The sequence below is a fragment of the Propithecus coquereli genome, unplaced genomic scaffold, assembly GCF_000956105.1.
Source record: "Propithecus coquereli isolate 6110/MARCELLA unplaced genomic scaffold, Pcoq_1.0 Scaffold138, whole genome shotgun sequence".
Classification (NCBI taxonomy): Eukaryota; Metazoa; Chordata; class Mammalia; order Primates; family Indriidae; genus Propithecus; species Propithecus coquereli.
In genome coordinates, this window is record NW_012138080.1 from 3,740,704 (window position 1) to 3,763,822 (window position 23,119).

The 23,119-nt window shown below is 33.0% G+C and overlaps 1 protein-coding gene across 1 annotated transcript in view; it reads right to left on the minus strand.

Moving 5' to 3' along the window:
• Positions 1-23,119, minus strand: part of USP34 (ubiquitin specific peptidase 34) — a 245,992-nt gene that overhangs the window by 73,151 nt on the left and 149,722 nt on the right. Inside the window, exons 35-42 of the mRNA XM_012639191.1 lie at positions 17,871-18,071; positions 15,143-15,225; positions 11,892-11,932; positions 11,623-11,747; positions 10,455-10,607; positions 9,565-9,669; positions 7,132-7,187; positions 6,902-7,022 (exon numbers count right to left, since the gene is read on the minus strand). Of these exons, the coding sequence (XP_012494645.1) occupies positions 6,902-7,022; positions 7,132-7,187; positions 9,565-9,669; positions 10,455-10,607; positions 11,623-11,747; positions 11,892-11,932; positions 15,143-15,225; positions 17,871-18,071 (885 nt within the window). The remainder of the gene's footprint in view (positions 1-6,901; positions 7,023-7,131; positions 7,188-9,564; positions 9,670-10,454; positions 10,608-11,622; positions 11,748-11,891; positions 11,933-15,142; positions 15,226-17,870; positions 18,072-23,119) is intronic.

Here is a 23,119-nt window from a genome sequence, read left to right on the forward strand (position 1 = left end):
TATGACAGAAATCAAAATAGTGTTTACTTGTGGAATAGCAGAGTCTGTCTAAAAAAGAAATAGAAAGAAGCTTTCTGGGATAAGGAAAATATTTTTAACTAATTTTTATTGATAAATAATAATTGTACATATTTATGGGGTATATGTGATATATTTTTATTGATAAATAATAATTATACATATTTATGGGGTATATGTGATATTCTGATATATGCATATAATATGTAATGATCAAATCAGGGTATTTAGGATATCCACCTAAATTAAACGTTATCATTTCGTTTTGGGAACATTTCAAATCTTCTCTTCTAGCTATTCTGAAATATACAATGAATTATGTTTAACTATAGTACCCTACTGTGCCACCAAGTTTAGAACTTATTCCTTTCACCTAATTGTATGTTTGTACCCATTAACCAAACTCTCCTCATCCCCTCCACCCTTCTTCTCAGATTAAAATTACAAAAGTAACTGCCATGGTCTAATGCCCCCACCCCCCCAAATTCATATGTTGAAACCTAATCACCAATGTGATGGCATTAGGATGTGGCGCCTTTGGAAGGTTATTAGGTCATGAGGGCTCTGCCCTTACAAAGAAGCACTTGAGAGCTCCCTCACCCATTATATCATGTAAGGACATGGTGAGAAGGTGCCATCCATGAACCAAAAATTGGGCCCTCACCAGACACTGAATCTTTTGGCACCTTGATTTGTACTACTCCCGGCATCCAGAACTGTAAGAAATAAATTTCACTTGTTTATAAGCTACCTAGTTCATGGTATATTATTATAGTAGCCTGAACAGATTAACACAGTAATGCTTTTCTTTTATTTTACATATAATTTCCTATACCCACAACAGATGGTCACTTAGAGTTACCACCTATACTTCCTCAAACTTAGGCCAAACTGAATCAACCACTCAATTTCCAGCATGAACCCAGTGCTTTCTCACCACAATTTTTACTCATATTCTTTCCTATGACTCAAATGTTTCCCTTACTTTTTCACTTAAGAAAACCTACCTATTACAAAAGTTGTACCTCCTTCAAAGCCTTTCCTAATCATGTTAATGCAATCTGATCTTCCAAATCCCTGGTATTCCTTTAATTGCTCTTATTTTCTTCCATAAATTACAAACGCCATGAGCAGTCAGTATTTTGCAAAAGGCATGTTTTCAATAATTACCTGTTCAGCGAATATACTATTCAATTGTCAGTTCATAAGAATCAGGTCTGAGTTTCAGTCATCCATTTGCTCAACAAATTTTTTAGACATTATGCAAGGTATCAGAGGTTAAGAATGGTATTCATATTTTGAAAGGAGAAGAAGAAAGAAAGGAAGAATGAAGGAGGAAGAAGGGAGAAAGAAAGCAGAAAGAAAAGGAGAGGAAAGAGAAAGAAGAAGAAAAAGTACAAGTGGTAATATTGCTGGTGGTGGTGGTGACGGGTTGTTATGGCCTGCAGAGCCTAAAATATTTACTGTAAGCCTCTTTACAGAAAAGGTTTACTGACTTCGGCACTAAAGTAAATTCTTTCATTTTTTTAAAAAATGCTTAAATAATAAAGTAAAATCTTAAAGTAGGAAAGCTTTTAAATATCTCAGAGATAAGGCAGATTTCCTTAATATTACAACAAAATCAACTACCTTAAACATTTCTACTTAGACATCTAATTGACACTTCAAATTTAACATGTCCAAAATAGAGCTCCTGATTTTAACTCCCTTGCCTTGCCCCATTCTACTCTCTCCTGAGTTCTCCCTTTCTTAATAATTGGCATTATTATTTACTTAGTTTTTTAATCTTAAAATTTAGGAGTCATTCTTAACTTTTCTCCCACCCCATAATGCAAACCAAATATAAGTTTTGTGAGCTCGACCTTCAATAAATATCCCAAATCCAACCACTTTTCATCATCATCCCTCCCTGAACCAACTACAGAACTCCTAACTGGATCCCCCAACTCATATACTTGCCCTTTGAGTTCACCCGGAGTCCAATTTTCTACCTGGAGAATGAGTAAACCCTTTAAAATGTTAATTCAGATCACATATTTCTCCTGTATAAAAGCTTTTGAAGTTTTCCCATTATCACCAAAACAAGGGTAAACTATTTATAGATTTGACTACATAAACATTAAGATCTTCTAAATAAAGAATGCAAAAAACAGCTAATTTAACATTGTTCTGGAGGTTCTAGAACAATTAAAAAAGTAAAAAGAATGGAAAAAGTTAAGACTTGAAAAACAGGAAGTAATAGAATTATAATACTTGCAGATGACAAACCAAAAACAAATGAAAAACCAAAGACAATACTGAAAACTGAAGATAACTGAAAAACAACCAACCTACAAACAATAAAGAAATTTAAGATGGCCTGCAACAAATTCATATGTAAAAATCCTTACTATACATAAAGAAGTGAGAAAACATAATCAAAGATTCTGTTTTCAATATATCAAGAAATGATAAAATTCCTAGGAATAAGCTTAAATACTTCAAAGCTAAATACAATATGAAGATAACTTTAAAATGAAAACACAAAAAGATTAGTCTTGTATAAATATGATAAATCCTGTCCTTGTATAGGCAAATTCAGTATCATAAAGATAGCAACTGTGTATCAACCTATAAGTTTAATACAAATTCAACAAAAAAAAAGGAACACAATTTTAATTTTTTAAAACAACCCGATGAATTGATTCTAAAGTTTACATGGAAAACAAACAGCCAGGAAAATTCTGAAAAGGAATAATAATGAAGATGGATACCTCTACAAGACAGTAACAATTATCAATCTACATAATTAAGATGGTATTAGTGAATGAATGGACAGGACAATGAAATGAAAGAGAAAGTCCAGAAATAAATCAAAATATAAATGGCAGTTCAGAATATGATAAAGGAGGCATTTCTAATCAGTAGTTTAAAAAGTAACTAGAATAACTGGGTACTTATCTGAAAAAAAAATTTCTCTATTTCATTCCTTTCACTTAAATAATTTCTTTACAGAATAACTTAAATGTAAAATATTAAATTATGAAAGCATGAGAGTTCAAGTTTTTAAAGTACAGCAGAAAACCTAGTAGCTATAATAGATGAGTAAATCTGACTACATGAAAATGAAAAAAACTCTGCTTAGAAAATAAATAAGCATAACACAAACCAGTCAAAAGACAAACAGGAAAAAACCTCCCAATTCCTATTACAAAGGGATAATTTCTTTTATATAAAAAACTCTACTAATTAGTTAAGAATAGTACCCATATCATACATACATAATAAGAATGGAGGAAAGGATTTGAGGTCAGGGAAAAGATAATACAAATAAATGGCTTTTAAACACTTGAAAAGAAGTTCAAACTTATTCATAATAAAAGTAATACAAAATGACACTAAGAATCCTTTTTCACTTATCAGACTGGCAGAAATTAAATATCTGAAAGCATAGTGGGTTGGTAAAAATGTGGGAAAGTAGGAACTGAATCTCACAGATTGTAGGTGCGACCATTAAATTGGCTCAGCCTCCATAGATGGCAATTTAGTTGTGTTAACCAAAACCATAAATGTACACACCCCTATGAACCAGTAGTTCTACTTTTAGAATGTTTTCCTACAGATTTCCTAAATCTGTGTGCTAAATGATGGATAAAGATCTTCATGTAATGATGTATAAAGATCTTCATCGTAATATCACTTGAAATAGTATAAAACAATGTTGATTATTAGGAAGCTAGTTAGATACACTATTCTACATATATACAGGCAAAATAATATTGTGCAGTTATTTTAAAAGAATGAATACATTCTATATAGAGAGAGATATGGAAAATCTCTAAGGCAGGTGAAAAAAGCAAACTATAGAACAGTGTGTTTAATGTTTTAACATTTGTGTAGGCTGGGCACGGGTGGCTATTTTTGTGATCTCAGCACTTTGGGAGGCCAAGGTGGGAGGGTTGCTTGAAGCCAGGAGTTTGAGACTAGCTGGGGCAATATAACAAGACCTCATCTGGGAGGCTAAGGCAGGAGAATCGCTTGAGCCCAGGAGTCTGAGTTTGCTGTGAGCTAGGCTGACGCCATGGCACTCTAGTCCGGGCAACAGAGACTCTGTCTCCAAAAAAAAAAAAAAAAAAAGCCTCATCTCCACAAAAATTTTTTTTAAAACTAGCTGGACATGGTGGTGCATACACACTTGTAGTTCCAACTGCTTGGGAAACTGAGGCAGGAGGATCATTTGAGTTCAGCAGTTCAAGGTCACAGTGAGCTCTGATCGCACCACTGTACTCCAGCCTGGGTGACAGAGCAAGACCCTGTCTCTTTAAAAACAAACAAACACAAAACCACATGCACACATTTGTATAGACAATATTGCACAGTGGTTAGAAGCTCGGAGCTTGGTCTTGTGAAGGATTTGAATGACTCAGTCATACTCAAGTTGCTTAATGTGCCTATCATTTTCATCATCCTGTCAAAAACAGGTTTAGTAACAATATCTACTTTTTAAGGGCTCAAAAATTTTGCCTGGGGTAGTTATTTATACAAATTAATAAACAAAAGAGAAGCAAAAGGCAGGGGACAATGTTAAAAAAAAACCATAAATAATGAAGAAGAGTAAGATTTTTGGAAAAAAACATTTCCAGCACATATGACAGGAAGGGTTGGTATCTTCAAAATAACTTTTACACATAAGAAAAATGAGAAAAGAATACAATCTATAAACTGAAAATCACAAATACAACCAGACAAAAAATAAATGGAAAGTCAGTCACTCACTGATAACCAAAGAAATAAAACTATAGCAATAGTGAGATTGGCAAAGATTTAAGAGTCATGAAGGAATGTGCAGATGTTTGAGAAAGTGGCATTCTCATATGGTGTGGCAGTAAATGTAAAACTGATGCTGCCTTTTATAAAATGATATCAACTATTAATTAAAATCAACCTATTCTGGCTGGGCGTGGAGGCTCACAGCTGTAATCCCTGCATTTCGGAAAGCTAAGGAAGGAGGATCACTCGAGGCCAAAAGTTCAAGACCAGCCTACGCAACATAATAAGACCATATCTCCACAAAAAATTAAAAAAGAAAAAAAAAATCAGCCAGGTGTGGTGATGCCCACCTATAGTCCTAGCTAGTTGGGAGGCTGAGGCAGTGGGATCCCTTGAGCCCAGAAATTAGCACCTACAGTGAGCTGTGATCATGCAATTGCACGCCAGCCTGGGTGACAGAGCGAGATCTTATCTCAAATAAAATAAATCTATTTTACTTTTAAAAATTCATGAGTAAATAATGAGACAGAAGTGCAAACATGTTCCCTGAACAGTTAGTTTTTCTACAATAACATAGATGTCAATAAAGATTTAAATTATTCTCTTTTATATATTCAATTTAAAACAGTATTTTATTTTTAATGTACTCATTTTTTTAGTGAAGAAAGCATATTATTGAATAGTATTTACATAATGTAAATTTTGTAAAATGTAAATTTTATACATATGTATTTAATATATCCACAGAAAGTCCTGGAAGGCCATCACCAAACCATCATGGGAAATCAAACTACATGGGAATCTTCTCTTTCTCTGTACTTTCTAAAATTTTTTTCTTTATGATTTGCTTTATAATGATGTTATTAGAAAAACTGGTTAATATGTTGATATTTGTGGATAAAACTTATATTTTGGTTTACATATACAACTTTGACCATCAAGTCTGTAAATCAATCAAATCATTCCTAGTGAGTGTAATGAAAAAAAAACCTAGTAGAAACAGCATAAAAATGAGTCTTATGGATTAGAGGAAGTAGCACAGATTCCAAACAGATAAGACTGTCAAGATAAGTTTATTTTAAGAATCCTTTCCCTTTCGGCCCTTGCGCGCTTGGGAACAAGGTCGTGAAAGAAGGACTTGGTGTGGAACCGCCATTTCCTCCGCCTTCAGTCTCTGCGCCTTTCGCAGAGCTTTCAACAGCGCCATGTTGGCACAGAGCATCCAGAGGTTCACAACCTCTGTCGTCCGTAGGAGCCACTATGAAGAGGGCCCCGGAAAAAATTTGCCATTTTCGGTGGAAAATAAGTGGCGGTTACTAGCTATGATGACTTTGTACCTTGGATCTGGATTTGCTGCACCTTTCTTTATAGTAAGACACCAACTGCTTAAGAAGTAAAGATGTTTTAATTCATCCGTTTAACAGATAATGAAGAGCATTTTAAGAGGTGCAATCTCTTTGAAAAATGGATCAAACTCCTGAACTCATAGCATACTAGATATGTTTGTAAATAAACTTAAGATATGGAAAAAAAAAAAAAAGAATCCTTTAATCTATGCCCATGTGGATGCTCCTCCATCCTTTTGGTTACTGTTTCCTAACACAATCAATAATCTCAAGATAACAACTTGCCAAACCATAACTAACTCCTTCAATGCAGGCAATGACAAATGTGTCAATGGCAAGGTGAATAACTTAATCAAAAGAGTAGTTAGATGTTTGTTGGTATCAGTCATTAGGTACTTCAAATATTCAACAACAAATTTAAGTCCTGTAGGCCTTTAAAATATGAAACCAATAAGTACTCTATGATGACTACTTATTAATTCCATTTTGTTAGGATATTAATTCATGATTTAAGATATCAATTCAAAATATACAATTCTACAGAAAGCATAACATTAAAGTGGAAGCTACCTTTTTATATACAGTCACAGAAATTTAAGCTTGTTTTTGCATTCTAAAACTTTTATATAAATTTCTCAGAGTTCAATGTCTTTAAAGTTCACTTTTCCTGCCAGTAATTAAGGTCTAGCAAGCTTTACGTTTGCATGTCTAAAAAATTTAACATATCCACATACAATGCAACAAAAAAAATGTTCACTCATATTTCACATAGACATCTTAATACCTACCTGTCCTTCTCTTGAAAATTTAAAGGGTGGTTTGTGTTTAATAACACTTGTTGCAAGCCTTAGGAGTCCTGTAAGCCCATCATCCTCTATATTACCATCCTGATGATCAAGGATTTCCCTACTACAAAAAAAAAAAGGAAAAAAAAACAAAAAAACACAAGACAGTTCACGTAATTATGTCTTTCACCTGTCCTCAACAACACAAATGTCAATTTCACATCAAATTTTACCTTCGAATACAGTCAGCCAAATGTCTTGTCAAAGCATCTAAGTCGAGAAGTGTGGTCTTCACATAAAAGGAAAATACAAATTCAAATACAGATTTATGTTTAGTAGTACACAAATTATTAAAACAAAAAAATCATTTCCTTGTAGGTAACAATAATTCTCCCAAATTCATTAAATTATAAACTTAATACACCAACACTTTACTTATACATGATGTCAATTAATAAAATTATAGGTTTAAACTCACCATTAATTATCCTACAAAGAAGTATCAATGGAATGTTGGTAATAAATTGTGATAGTCATAATCTATTAACAAGACACTAGTGTTTGTTGTTTTATTTTTTTGACAACTTTATTGAGATGTAATTCACATACAATTCACGCAGCGAGGTCTGTTTTTTATATCATTTTTAAGCTAGGCTTTAACAATAAACTAAACTCTGTAGTTAATTTAAAAAAGCTTTAATTCTCACTATAACTGAGCAACAACATTAAAACAGATTTCGCAAAATAGAACTAAATTTAAGAGTGCTCTCAAAGAAATTCAAATCTTTTTTTTTTTTTTTTTTTTTTGTGAGACAGAGTCTCGCTTTGTTGCCCTGGCTAGAGTGAGTGCCGTGGCGTCAGCCTAGCTCACAGCAACCTCAAACTCCTGGGCTCAAGCGATCCTTCTGCCTCAGCCTCCCGAGTAGCTGGGACTACAGGCATGCATCACCATGCCCGGCTAATTTTTTCTATATATATATATATTTTTAGTTGTCCAGATAATTTCTTTCTATTTTTTGGTAGAGACGGGGTCTCACTCTTGCTCAGGCTGGTCTAGAATCCTGACCTTGAGCGATCCACCCGCCTCGGCCTCCCAGAGTGCTAGGATTACAGGCGTGAGCCACCGCACCCGGCCTGAAATTCAAATCTTTAAGAAGGAAAATTACTTTGGCAAGCAATAAAGACTAGATTCCTACTTCAGCTTAAATGGGCAAACCCAAGTTTAAAAAAAAATGCTTATCTGGTATCAATACTTTAATCAATAATAATTAAAAATCAAAACTTGCTCATTACTAATTTTTATAATTCTGAAATGAAAAGTAGAAGATTTAAAGACTTTAGATGTAAACTAAAAAGTAGGAATTACAAACACTACAGGACTTTTAAATGTAAAGTGTGTATGTTGCACTTTTCATTTAAATACATGAAAAAAACTAAGAAAAAATGTTTCCTAAATATTTAAATGGATATGTTTCTTCATATGTTTCTCATTTCTTCTTCTTTTTATTGAGACAGAGTCTTGCTCTGTCGCCTGGGCTAGAGTGCAGTGGTGTCATGATAGCTCACTGCAACCTCCAATTCCTGGGCTCATGTGATCCTCCTGCCTCAGCCTCCTGAGAAGCTGGCACTACAGGTATGCACCACCATGCCCAGCTAATTTCTAAATTTCTGTAGAGACAGGGTGTCCCTATGTTGGCCAGGCTAGTCTCAAACTCCTGGCCTCAAGGGAGCCTTCCACCTTGGCCTCCCAAAGTGTTAGGGTTATAGGCATTAGCCACCATGCCTGACCTTTCTTCTAACAACTTAGATGCATTTTAACATATTAAATTTATATGAGGCCAGGAGCAATGGCGCATGCCTGTAATATCCTAGCACTTTGAGAGGCCGAGGCGGGAGGACTGCTTGAGCTAAGGAGTTTGAGACCAGCCTGAGAAAGAGCAAAACCCCATCTCTACTAAAAATAGAAAAATTAGCTGGGCATTGTGGCACATGCCTGCCTGTTGTCTCAGCTACTCATGAGGCTGAGGCAGGAGGACTGCTTGAGCCCAGGAGTTTGAGGTTGCAGTGAGCTATGACGATGCCACTGTACTCTAGCCAGGGTGACAGAGTGAGACTGATCTAAAAAAAAAAAAAAAAATTATATGAAGTGAAAAAAACAAAAGTCTTTATGTGGCAAGTTTTTCTTTGAAATTTACTTGTTTTAAACATTCTTTGTTTGGATGGAAATGTCCTTTCAGTCTAGTTAAAAAAAATTAGTAGATCAGCAAAAACCAACTATGTTTCTTTAGCTTAACATAACTTCTATTTGAACTGTAACTTTATTTTACATATTCAGGACTCCAAATCCACATGCTATTATAGAGAGGTATATATTTAAATTTAAAATCTAAATGTTACTCTCCAAGTAAGATTTTACTTCCACTATCTTATTCAGAATAGACAAGAAACTACTTATAGGCACCAGATGAAGACATTTCAACTAAGGTCAAAGTAAAAACAAGACAGAAATTAGAAAAGGACAAAAAAATACAGATTAATTAGAAAAATTTATGGTAGCACCAACAAGTTACAGATTAATAAACATGCCCTTAATAACACCAATAAAGTCATGAAAATATATGTGTATAATTCAAATTTATTAGCAATATATAATTTTCTGAACATACCTGACTAGCATCCTTTATATGTATGTTGTCAACTAATTTGCACAACAACCAAAAATACTCTTTACAACCAGGTTTTAACATTGGTTCTTCCTCATAATCATCTATCTGTTAAAAAAATTTCATACTTTGTAAAAAACATTTTAAAAATAACTTAAAATTATAATACACTTAAGAAATTATAGGCTTTAGGAAATAATTTATATTTATGATATAAATCTCTATATAAACTAAACAGTATTCAAAAATCTAACAAAAAAGTAGAGAATACACTCCTAGTTTCTGTACAATCAGAACAACTGAGAACATAAATGACTAACATGAGAACTCTCAGGAAAACAGTCACAAACTATACTTGGAAAAAATATAAATGAAGAGGAAAATAATGTAAATTCTACAATGCATCAAATTTCTGGGATTAGTAAAATTTTTTTATTAATGGGCTCTGAATTTATTACGTTGTAGAAGCCTTTTATAAGGCTAGTACATACACTGGGGCAGGAAAGAAAACTAAAAATTCAGAATATCATAAGAACAAAAAAAATCTATGTGACTAAATGGAGAAGGGAGCTACATTTACGATGTTTCAATCATACAACTTAATACAAGGCCCAGAATCTAGCAAGAAAAAATGCTATTTCCAAAACAGAATACCCATGAGAGAGCCCCCAGGGGTGAAATCAAAACACAGATTCTTCTTCCTAGTTGTAACAAGCATACAATGTTTCACAATGCTATCACTTTAAGAACTGTATAACTACTCCCTTTTTGGTAAAAATTGCAGACAGTAACCAAGTACTAAAAATTACTTGCAAGGATATAATACAATGGTAAACTTGAGGCAAAGGAAATTACAGAAATAGAAACTATCTCTAAATACAGTAAAATCTTACTCTGATAGGTTTGAGTGCTTGAGCATCAGGAAGAAATTTCAACAATGTTGAGGCAGCCAATAGCAGAAAAGAACGATTGATTGAGTCTCCTCCATCTAGCCCTGACAGAGATAACTTATAGAGACCATTGCAAGATTCATGACGAACTGCAGTCTAAAGGAAAAAGCAAGTTCCAAAGTCAGTTTGAGTTAGTATTAAAAAGATAATGTTAATATGTTGGCAGAAATAACATTAGGTAACTTAATATTTTAAATACAATGTTCTGATTACATGCATGTAAATAACATGATCAAAAAAGTACTCCAAAATATACAGTAATATATAAATACAGTATTTTAGAAATTCATATGTATTTTCATATGTATGTCCATAAAAGCAAACAAAACCAAATAAGCAGACCAATAGACAAATACAAAAAAGAACTGAGGGGAGGATATTCATAATTGTTTAAGTTATTTACATGATCAGTAACAGGATAAAGTATTTTCAGAACTATAAGTAACTTAGAAAGTACTTAAATCGAACATTTTATAGATGGTAGGGGAACTGCCCAAATGTCAAAATGGTTACCTGGGACAGAGCTAGAACATGAACACATATGGCATTCAATCCAAAGCTTAGCATTAGACAATGCTAATTTAAAAAATAAGTAACTTTGTGGCTAAGTACTAAGTATGTGTTTCTACTCTTCAGTTAAAAATATAACATGGGCAATATCAAGATATGGCTAATAAAAATGATACTGACCTCAGTGTCAAAATGGGAAGCAAAATATATCTTATTTATTTTTAGTCTCTCTTGCCTCTACTTCTATTTAAATAGAAAAAGCAACAGAACATTTCTAAAACATAAATTACCAAAATAAATTCTCAAGCAACTTCCCATTCCCTGCAAAAAAAAAAACATTAAAAAAAATCCAAAACAAAACCATCACTCTATAAAACAAACATTTCAGGGAAAAATCCATATATAAGTGCTATGGAACATATAACATTTACAGTTCTTAACTGTACATACTTCAAAACACTCTAAACCTTAAAAGATTAAATAATGTCATACATTTATGGAATCATACACATTTGTTTTTATTTGCTTTTTAAAAAATTATCAGTGTTAACAATATGAAAACATAAAGAGTAACAGTACTAATCTTCAATGTTTATCTTACCTCAGGAATAAGGAGGGTCAATTTCTTCAGCCAATCTTGTAAATGATCACTATCAGCAAGGCTAGATTTCACTAAAGAACAGCAATGAGCCCAACTCACCAAAAGCCACATTGAATAATGTGAAACTAAAGAAAAACCAGAAAATAGTATGACTATAAAAGGTTTGGACTAAAAAGAAAACACAATGATCGTTATTAAAGATAAAATATATCAATATATCTATTATTCAAATCTTTATTTATTAAAAGTTAACTTTGTAGAACCCTTACCTTCATGTCTAGACCTGTGATCGGACTGAGCTTTCAAAACTCTGTAAAGTAAAAACACACCACCACCACTAAATTGAGAAATAGATTAAAATAATTCAACTTAATATCACATATCCTTTAAAGTTTATAACTTCCTTCTTAAAAAAGATTAAATTTTAAGAGAGCTACATATTTCATATTCATTTGTTCCATAGACTTTATCATTTACTTGAAGAATCACTGGCAATTCAAATGCAATGAAATAAAGAGTAGAATTATGGTTACCAAAGGCTGAGAAGGAGGGAGGGAATGAACAGTTGTTGGTTAAAGGGTACAATGTTTCAGGTAGACAGAAGGAATACATTTTGAGATCTACTGCACAGCAGGATGACTATAGCCAATAAAAATGTCTTGTATAGGCTGGGCATAGTGGCTCACGCCTGTAATCCTAGCACTCTGGGAGGCCGAGACAGGCGGATCATTTGAGCTCAGGAGTTCGAGACCAGCCTGAGAAGAGCGAGACTCCGTCTCTACTAAAAAAATAGAAACAAATTAGCTGGACAACTAAAAATACATACAGAAAAATTAGCCGGGCATGGTGGCGCATGCCCGTAGTCCCAGCTACTCGGGAGGATGAGGCAGTAGGATCCCTTGAGCCCCGGAGTTTGATGTTGCTGTGAGCTGACGCCATGGCACTCTAGCCAGGGCAACAGAGTGACACTTTGTCTCAAAAAAAAAAAAAAAAAAAAAGGAAAAAAAAGAAATGTCTTGTACATTTCAAAATAAAACAAAGCTCCCCCACCCCAAAAAGAATGACAGATAAAATCTTATTTTAGTAAAAACTAAATGACTTTAGATTTAATAACAAAATCTGAGTGAATACAACACTGACTGAAACATGTAAACCCTCAAAAGGGCTTATGATTCTGTTACTAAAGAGATGTGTATCACTAAGAAATAGGTTATAATGGTTTGGAGTCTAAGCTTAAGACTCTTAATCATAAACTGACATAAAATGCCCTTCCTTCTGTATTTATAATGTCAATTTCTATCAGGAATGGTTAAAAGCAAATTATTAGAAAGTAGAGAAAACTGAATAGTTATTATTTTATTACTATTTTTCATCATGATACTTTTAATAACATTAATAGAAAATATACTACCCAAATTTAAAGAAAAATAAATATTAAAACTTTTCTTTTTAACAAAACCAATAAATAGGTACTATTTTCCCTTACAAATAAACCCTGTTTTTAAAAAAAAGCAATCTGGCCTCCCCAACTTTATAAAAATTAACAAAACATCTCTTAAAATCTCTAGAAGTAATTCATCAATTTTCCTGATATAAAGTTAATAAGATTAAAACTTAACAATCAAGTATTTGATTGTACTTCACTTTTAGTTTTTATTGTTTTGGTACAATATATTTAACTTTACTCCCCTACCCATTTCCCTACCTTTTACATTTGCAGCAATAGAAGATTTTTCACAACACAAGCAAAAATTTCACTCTAGCTGCCTTGATACCGACCTCCTAGCACTGTATGAACTGAAGGTGAAGGCCTATGGGAAGATTATGGCACAGAAAAAGGAGCAAAGAAAACACTAGGGGAATCGAGAAGGGCAACCTAATATTGCAAAGACTGTAATGAGCTCTGTAAGAATAGAACTGGTTAAGCTCTTTTAAAGGTTTTTACATTAGCTTTATAAATCATTTGAGTACAATGGCAAAGTTCAGCTCAATATAAACACCTATGGAATATTTAGAAATTAATTTCACATAGTCTAACATACTATATGTGACTGTGTAAGGCATACAAAGTCCCCATGTATTAATCAGCAATTACCTTACCTGAATTTCTATATTATTAAATTTTTCTATATTATTTAAACCAATGTAGTCCAAATAAATGGGACCATATTACATGTTTAAAGGATATTTTTACACACATATCGTTAGCTCTGACCACTGAGAGCCCAGAAGCAATGACACACCAATAACAATGGATACACCAAGCTCCCACCCTTCGGAGGTTTCCCACCATAAGGAACTTAAAGGGACTTAAAGAAATGAACTGATTTTCAGGACTAAGGCAGGGAAGCTACAAGATGAGCTAAGAAGACATGTTAGTGACATTAAAATAAAAAAAGATCCCCCCCACCTCATCTCACCCTAAATAATAGGCTATGCCAAAGAATGCACAAACAAGCAAGCTTGAAGAGGTTTCTATCAGCCAACTGTGGTACAATTTGAGCAAAGTAAATATACTAAATGAAAAAAAAAAAAAAAGAAAAGAAAATCCATGAATCCAAATTAACATTAAATAAAAAAGAGGAAAAGAAAACTCTTTCTCACAATAGAATGTCAATAAATAAAAATAAAATAGTAAGAGTTAGAAAAATCAGTTGTAAACATATTAATATTTAAATGTAATCAATGAAATCATCAGTGAGAGCTAAAACCAATGAATGAAAGTTTTATGAAGAGCAGAAAATTTATACAGTTGCAAAATATCTTCCCACAGGTTGCTTACTAATTAACAAAGGAAAAATAAAAAATTTTATATGAGAGAAACCTAGAGGAAAACAGATTAACTGATCAAAATTAACATCACCAATAATGGGACTGACATCACCGGAATACACTGGGAAGGACAGAACATTTCTTATGGAGTACTCTTGCTAGAAATGTGTAATTTGAATCTAATCATGAGGAACAATCAGGAAAACCCAACTGAAAAGTGCTCTATAAAAAAAACAAAACAAAACGGCCTATGCTACTCAAAAATGTCAATACCATAAGAAAAAGGCAAGAAAGTATCTCTGATTAACAACTAAATGCAACACATGATCCTGGGCCAGGAAAAATATTGTTATAAAGAATATCAATGGGATAATTTGAATATGGACTATATATAATATGTCAATGTTAAATTTTGTAAATTTGAAAATTTTACTCTAGTTATTAAGAAAATGCCCCTGGTCTTAGGAGATACACATCAAAGTATTTACGGGTAAAAAGTCATGATGTCTGCAACTTAGTCTCACAAGATTCAGGAAAACACATAAACAAAGAGAAAGCACATGCTCATAAATACCCAATAAATTTTAGCAAAAAGTTAATATATGTAACTCTGGGTGAAAGGTATGAGAGATTATTATAATATCCTAATAATTTTTTTGCTAAAGTTAAAATTTTTCAAAATGAAGTTGAGAAGCACTATTCTTACTATATACACATACATATATAAAATATATAAAAAAATGCATACCTAGGAGCCAGATTATCATACGTATAAGCAACAGACATAAGTCGTTGAATCAAACTGGTTCCTTGGACAAGAACAAGAAATACCTTCAAAACAAAAAACATTTTTTAAAAAACCTTTAAATATAGCACAACAAAAACTACTTTTAATTCAAGATTCCAATTATTCTGATTTTTATCTATGACAAGATAATGTCCTAAGAATTATTTGAAAATACTATAAAAACACCAAACATTAGAAAACCAGAATTTAGTAACCACACTTAAGATCAGCAACTTAAAAATATATACTAAAACTTTAGAGAAGTAAAAATATTCAGAAATAGAGGCAAAAATGTTCTTTGCATTTCATCCATAGATTCTTGCAAGTCACTGAACTGGGTGACAAAAATATTACACATTACACATATCAGTGGTTTTTTGGGGGGTGGGTGAAGAACTAACATTCTTTTACTTTTGAAATAAGTATATTAAAAAAAAAAATGACGCAGTAGCAGGTTTCTCAATCATCCTGAAATAAATATAAAAAAGCAATATAATATACCATGAGTAAAGAGCATGGATTCTAGATTCTAAATCCTGAGGTTCAACATTTAGTTTCAAGCTGCATGATCCTAATAAATATTTAATTTATAAGTTCTAGTTCTTTATCCATAGACTGGGATAAAAATAATTCACTAATTTAATAAGGAATTAGTGAATCCCTTCTGCAGGCTAGAACCCATTTTGTGTATATACTTAAGGCACTGTTCCTGACTTGGAGTAAACAGCCATCACTGTAACACAAGTATACACAATGTGCCAAACAAGCAAAAGAAGGGAACGAAACCTGTCCCTGGCAGAATGGAGAAAGCTTCCAAAAAAGCTGATGTTTAGGCTGGAATCTGAAAGCAACTTTCTAAAATGCTATTAAGGAGACCAAATGAAATAATGCATGACAGTAAATTCTTAAATAAATTAGAGCTCTTCCTTACTATCTACAGTGTATCAAAATTAGATGACTTTTTCTCCAGAACTAATCCAACAAAAAATTTTATTTCCAAATATCTCAAATGTACTTATAAACTATAATTATTCTGGTAAATAAACTCATGCAAAGAATATATAGTATGGACTCTCTCTAAACTATAAAAACATAACATGGGCATGTACACAGAAGCTTTGAAAAGATAAACACAAAAATAATGGCTGTCATCTATGACTAGGGGAAAGGTTCATTTGTATATTCTGAATTATTTTCAATACATGTAGATGCATGTATTTCTAAACACAAACTCCATAAATGTACATACATGTTTTATATATATACTTATGTATATGTATACTATTAAAATCTCAAAAGGAAATCACTAATAAAGGTCAATAAGCATTGAAACTATTTAGTGAGTTGATGGAAAGAATCACAACCAATTAGAACATTTATACTATAACTTGGAAAGTTTATTCTGGAAAAAAACATAATAACATAGCAATGTAGCTTACTAAAGTAGAAGTTCACAATATACAATACTGTAAGACACTTTCAGATTGCATTGTACTTCCCATGTCTTTAATTTTATTACATGTAAATGATCTATAACATTGGCAGAGATCACTTTTTCCAGTTAACTCTCAAAATTCCAAAAAGACTTTTATGATGATCCACTTCCACTTAATGAATAGTAAATTTATTTTCTCTTCCTTATGATTTTCTTAATAATATTTTCTTTCCTATAACTTACTTTATTATAATAATAGAGTACATAATACATGTAAATATGTGTTAATCAACTTTTATGTTATCAGTAAGGTCAACAATAGGCTATTAGTAGTTAAGTTTTGGGGGAGTCAAAAGTTATATGTAGATTTTCAAATGTGTGAAGGGTCAGCATCCCTAGCCCCTGTGTTATTCAAGGGTCAACTGTATTTTCTTTCAGCTCTGAATTCACCCATTTATATGCTTGTTCTACGATGGCAGGGTTAGTACATCACAAAACAAATTCCTCCTTTGCCAGCTGGCTTCCTACTAGGTTCAGCCAACCCAGGAAACTAGAGAGACTATTTCCTCGCTTTTTCCGTCAGCATTATTCTAGAAGTATATTACCCAGAAGAGGCAGTTGCTTTTAGCCTTCAGGTTTTTTTGGCACTCCTAGAACCAGCTTTATCAGGTAGGTTCTGACAATCTCACAGCAGCTGAGCAGAACCCCTTTCTCAGAAGCCTAAACCTCAGTTCAACAGGATCCCTCCCGCAGGCATCTAGGTCCTGATTAACCCCAACCACTTCTCTACGTTCCTCAAGATCTAGGAGTGATAAATGGTTCCTTGTCTGGATTACTTCACCATTTCCTTTTTGCTTCTTCAGCACTCCAACATGTATGTATAAAATCAATTCCCTATTTTAAATTTCCTATGTTGAAATATCTACTATGGTTTCTGCTTTCCTGAATGAACCCTCATATGCTCAGTATATAAATCACTGAGTCCAAATATTAAATCCAATCTTACAGTTAATTGATACTGAAATGTCAAATAATTCATTCCTGCATTTTGGATGATGAATTAAAAAGCAATATTGCTTCATAATCACTGCTGCTTTAAAACAATGGCATCACCTCAGCTGTTAGGTGAAATCACAGTAACCTAGGATGACATTTTTTATGCATTAGTGTACTTCTTCACTTTGTAAAAACAAAAACACACAAGTGCTCTTAAAACCTAAATGGAATTCATCACTGTTAATATCTGTACTTTACCTCAGTTAATCGTGGTATATGAAGACCCTTGGCATGATCACCAGCAGCCTTCCTTGATTTGCCAGGCCAGGTTCTTTTCCTATGGCTTTCTGCTATACCAGACCAGGCAAAGACATCATGATAAGCTAAATCCAAATCAGCTGGATCTACTGCAAACTGGCATATTAACTTCAGCAAGCAAGCAAGACAGTCTAGCTGCCACTGTAAATGAAAAGAAAATGTCATTTCTCTATTTTCATTAACTTAGTATGGCCACTATACAATGTTGAAATTAAAAGACCAGAAAATGAAAATATTATAGCTGGTACTTAATCTGTGTGCTATAAAAATTTTGCTGCCCAAATATTGTGGTAACAATCCAATCCTACAAAAGGGAAAAAAAAATATATAGACACTAAGAGGGCATATTTAGGCCGGGCGTGGTGGCTCACACCTGTAATCCTAGCACTCTGGGAGGCCGAGACGGGCAGATTGTTTGAGCTCAGGAGTTCGAGACCAGCCTGAGCAAGAGCGAGACCCCGTCTCTACGAACAAAATAGAAAGAAATTATCTGGACAACTAAAAATATATAGAAAAAATTAGCCGGGCATGGTGGAGCATGCCTCTGGTCATAGCTACTCGGGAGGCTGAGGCAGAAGGATTGCTTGAGCCCAGGAGTGTGAGGTTGCTGTGAGCTAGGCTGACGCCACGGCACTCACTCTAGCCCGGGCAGAAGAGTGAGACTCTGTCTTAAAAAAAAAAAAGAGGGTATATTCAATGAAATGGAAATGACTCTTTCATTTCTTTTATGAAAGCATCATAAAAATATATGTAATACACAGTTATGAGATTTTTGAAAAAATATACTGCTCAGAATGTATAATTTTAAAAAATTATTAAAATGCTTACAAGGATATAATTTACTCACCAATAAAATGAATTGAGAGACAAAGTATATTATATGCTGTTTCTCCACACAAGTGGCACATACTCTTAACATTTTGGGACCAAAACAATTCTTAGTAATTCTAGAAAATAATTCAACCAAAAATCTTGCACTTTCCATACACACATTTAAAATAAAAAATATTTCTTCAGTAAAATATTGTGTTTGGAATGTATGAAAAATGAAATTTATAGCTGACTTCAAGCTCAATTTAAAAAGCTTAAAACACTTTCTTTAAACAGATTAAGTATCACTTATGTACAAAATGAGAGTTTCAGAGCTTTTGTTTCAATAGTTCTTGGCCTCCTGCTCTCCCAAGTCCACTGCCAACTTGTACACCTTTACCAATATACCAGGAAAACAGTGTTCCTCCCTCAACAGTAGCAATACCATATTACTGAATTTCAAGAAAGGAACCAAGATAATTCAGAGAGGAAAGAAAAGTCTTTTGAATAAACTGCGTTAGAAAAACTGGATAGCCATATGAAGAGCAAAAACTAAACCTCAATATTCATTACATATACAAAAGTTAACTCAATGCCTTATAGACCTAAAATGTAAGAAAAGTGAAGTATAAAACTCACAGGAAAAAACACAGGAGAAAATCTTTGTGAACTTGGAACAAAGATTTCTCAGACTGGATACAAATTTCATTAAAATTAAAAACTTCTCCCCGAAAAGACACTGGCAATATAATGGGAAAGTAAGCCACAGGTTGTGCAAACACTTCCCATATATAAATCTGATAAAAGATTAGTCCAAATTGTTTAAGAGAAAAAAAAAGTCTCCCAACTCTACTAACAACAACAACAACAAAAAAAAGGCGAGAGATATGAATAGACACTTCACAAAAGAAGATAAACACATGGTTAATAAGCACATGAAATAATGCTAAACATCATTAGTCTAGGGGAAGAACAATGCAAAAATACCATGAGATAACACTACTACACTCACTAGAATGGCTCGATTTTTAAAAACTTGACTATACTGACTACTGAAAGGATGTGGAGTAAATGAAATTCTCATGTTCTGCATGGTACAACTGCTTTGGAAAACAGTTGGCAGCTTTTTATAAAGTTAATCTTACATTTACCGTACCATGTAGCAATTTCATTACCTAATATTTGCCGAACAGAAACAAAAACATATGTACACAAAAAGACTTGTATGTAAACGTTTATAGAAGCTTTATTTATAACAGCCCTTAAACTGGAAACTCAAATATCCATCAATAAGTGAAGGGACACATAAGTTGTGGTACATCTATACAAAGAATATACTATTCGGCAATAAAAACTAACAAACTATCGATATACATTTATAAATCTCAAAATGCATTCCAAGTAAAAGAAGCCAGATACAGAAAGAGTACATACTGTACTGGTCCAACCATATGAAATTCTATAAAATAAAAATCAAAGCTATAGTAACAGAAAGCAAATCAGCAGTTGCCTAGGGCTGGGGAAGAGGAGATACTAACTGCAAAATCACAGGATGGAACATCTAGGGTAATGGAAATGTTCTACATATTGATTATGTTGAAGAGTTACATAAACATTTTTCAAAATTTGAACTCTACCTTTAAAATGAGTGCATTTACTGCGTGAAAAGTATACTGCAACCTCATATCACATATAAAAATTAACTTAAAATGATCAAAGACCTAAATGAAAGCTAAAACTAAAAACTCTTAGAACAGTTATCAATCTTCATGACCTTGGATTAGGAAATGGTTTCTTAAATATGACACCAGAAGTACAAAAACAAAGGAAAATAAAGATATTGGACTTCATCGAAATTAGGAATTTTGTACATCACAGCATACTTCTGAAGAAAGGGAAAAGACAATCTATATAATGGGAGAAAATATTTGTAAATCACATGCCTAGTAAGGAATTAGTATCCAAAATATGTAAGGTACTCTTATAACCCAACAATAAAAAGACAACCCAATTAAAAATGGGCAACGGATGTGAATTGATTTCTCCAAAGAAGATATACAAGTGGCCAATAAGCACATGAAAAGATGTTTAAACTTATTAGTCATTAGGGAAATGCAAATCAAAACCACAATTAGATACTACTTTGCACCCACTAGGATGGCTAAAACCAAAAAGACAGACAATAACAAATCTTAGCAAGGATGTGGAGAAACTGGAACCCTCACACATTACTAGTAGGAACTTAAACTGGTGCAGCGGCTTTGCAAAACTGTTCAGTAGTTCCTCAAAAGGTTAAACCATAGAGCCCAGCAATTGCACTCCTAGGTATATACCCAAGACATGACTGTTTATAGCAACATTACTGATTATAGCCCTGAGGTGGAAATGATGCAAGTGTTCATCAACTGATCCATTTCCCCTCCTTGGATTCAGCTGTGACTGTGTAGACTTTTCACCAAAGAAGAAATATTAATACATATATATGCTTATGAATGGTCAATAAAGCACATCTGAAAAAATGCTCAAGATCATCAGCATTAGGAAAATGCAAATTTTAGAAATCACAATGAGATACTACTTAGATATTGGTGAGGTATACCACTCCCAGGTATATGCCCAAAAGAACTGAAAACTTACATCTACACAAAACCTTGTAACAAATGTTCACAACAGCCAAAAAGTGGAAACGATACAAATGCCTTTCAATTGGTGAATGAACAAAATGTGGTATGATATATTCATACAAAGGAATGAATTACCAATACATGCTACTTACAATGATAAATCTTGAAAACATTGTGCTAAGTGAAAGATGCCAGTCACAAAGAACCACATATTACAGGTTCCATTTATATTAAATGTCTAGAACAGGCAAATCCAGAGATTGAAAGTAGGTAAGAATGGTGGCTGCCTAGGGCTAAGGTATTTGGGGGGAAATGAGAAGTGACTGCTAATGGGTATGAGGTTTGTATCTGAGGTGATAAAATTATTCTGGAATTAGATGGTGTTAATGGTTGCACAACTTTGTGAATATACAAAAAAAACAATGAACTGTATATTTTAAAAGGGTAAATGTATTGCATATGAATTATGTCTCAAAAAATTTTACTTAAAAAGTGTTCCTCAACTAAGTTCATTTTAAAAGAAAAAAATAAAGTTAGGCACTCTAGCCCAGGCAAGAGAGTGAGACTCTGTCATTCATTCATTCATAAATAAATAAATAAAGTTGGTTAAGAAACCAGAACAATCCTGAACTTACAGAAAAATATATTAGAAATAGGGGATATCAGTTGACTTGACAGCAATCTGTGTCTTTCTTAGGCAAGCTTTGTATCTCTGGAACTGTAAGGCTACAATGTGTCACATATGGCAGTAAAATGTTCTTACTAGTAATGTTTCATGGAAGTATCCATAATGTCAAAGGAAACAAAGAGAAAACCATTAGCACATGATACCATGTAAACTTTATTGACGACTTAGAGCAGTTTATAAACAAAATTCCTACAGATTACACATAACTACTTGTTAAAAATTTTCGTAAATTCTCCCCCTCTGCCAAAGAACTGAAAGGCACCTCTTCATTCTGAGATACTAACAGGGCAACAAAGACTAACAGTAAAATGCAACAAACAGAAATTTGAAATATGAGACACAGAACTATGATAATTAATTATTGTGGTAGAGGAGGATATTCTAAAAAGGGAAATATCGATAGTAAAATATGTTAAATCAAAATTCAAAAAGTAATATTGAAACCAGTGGTTGGTAAGTGTTAAACATGACAGATTGTAATGTTTTCTAGATGTTTGGACATAGCAGGATTTGATATCCAGTCATTATACCTGACTCCTAGTTTCCAGGGTAATTCTAAAAAACAAGTATTAAGAAACTAATAATTGAACTGTTTGTTAAAGCTAATCTGTTTTGTTGCAAGTCAGGAAATGGAATGTCCTTTACATTTAGTTCAAAACTGGACTGTGCAGTTTTGTGTACCATTATAAAGTTTTTAATATTCTATAAGCAATTTCATTTTCCTAATATTACAGAGCTGTGCTTCTTCAAATTCATAGCGGTAAAGTACCATTTAAATTTTTTCCCATTTTGTTTAGAACCAATACCTTTGTAAAATACTGTAAAAAAAAAAAAATACTGCAGCAATGTCTAAATGCTGTAAAAATTTCTAAAGGCTTACTATCGATTTCTGTATCTCACTGCAGAACAGTCAAAATAGTCTAGAAACACATTTTTGAGTATTACTACCATAAAGGAAGAAATGAGAAAAACAAAATAAAGCAACAAAAAAGAAAGTTTCCAAAAAACCTAAGGTGTAAACCAATTTTTTAAAAAAGCAAGTGATCTTTAATACTATATAAACATTA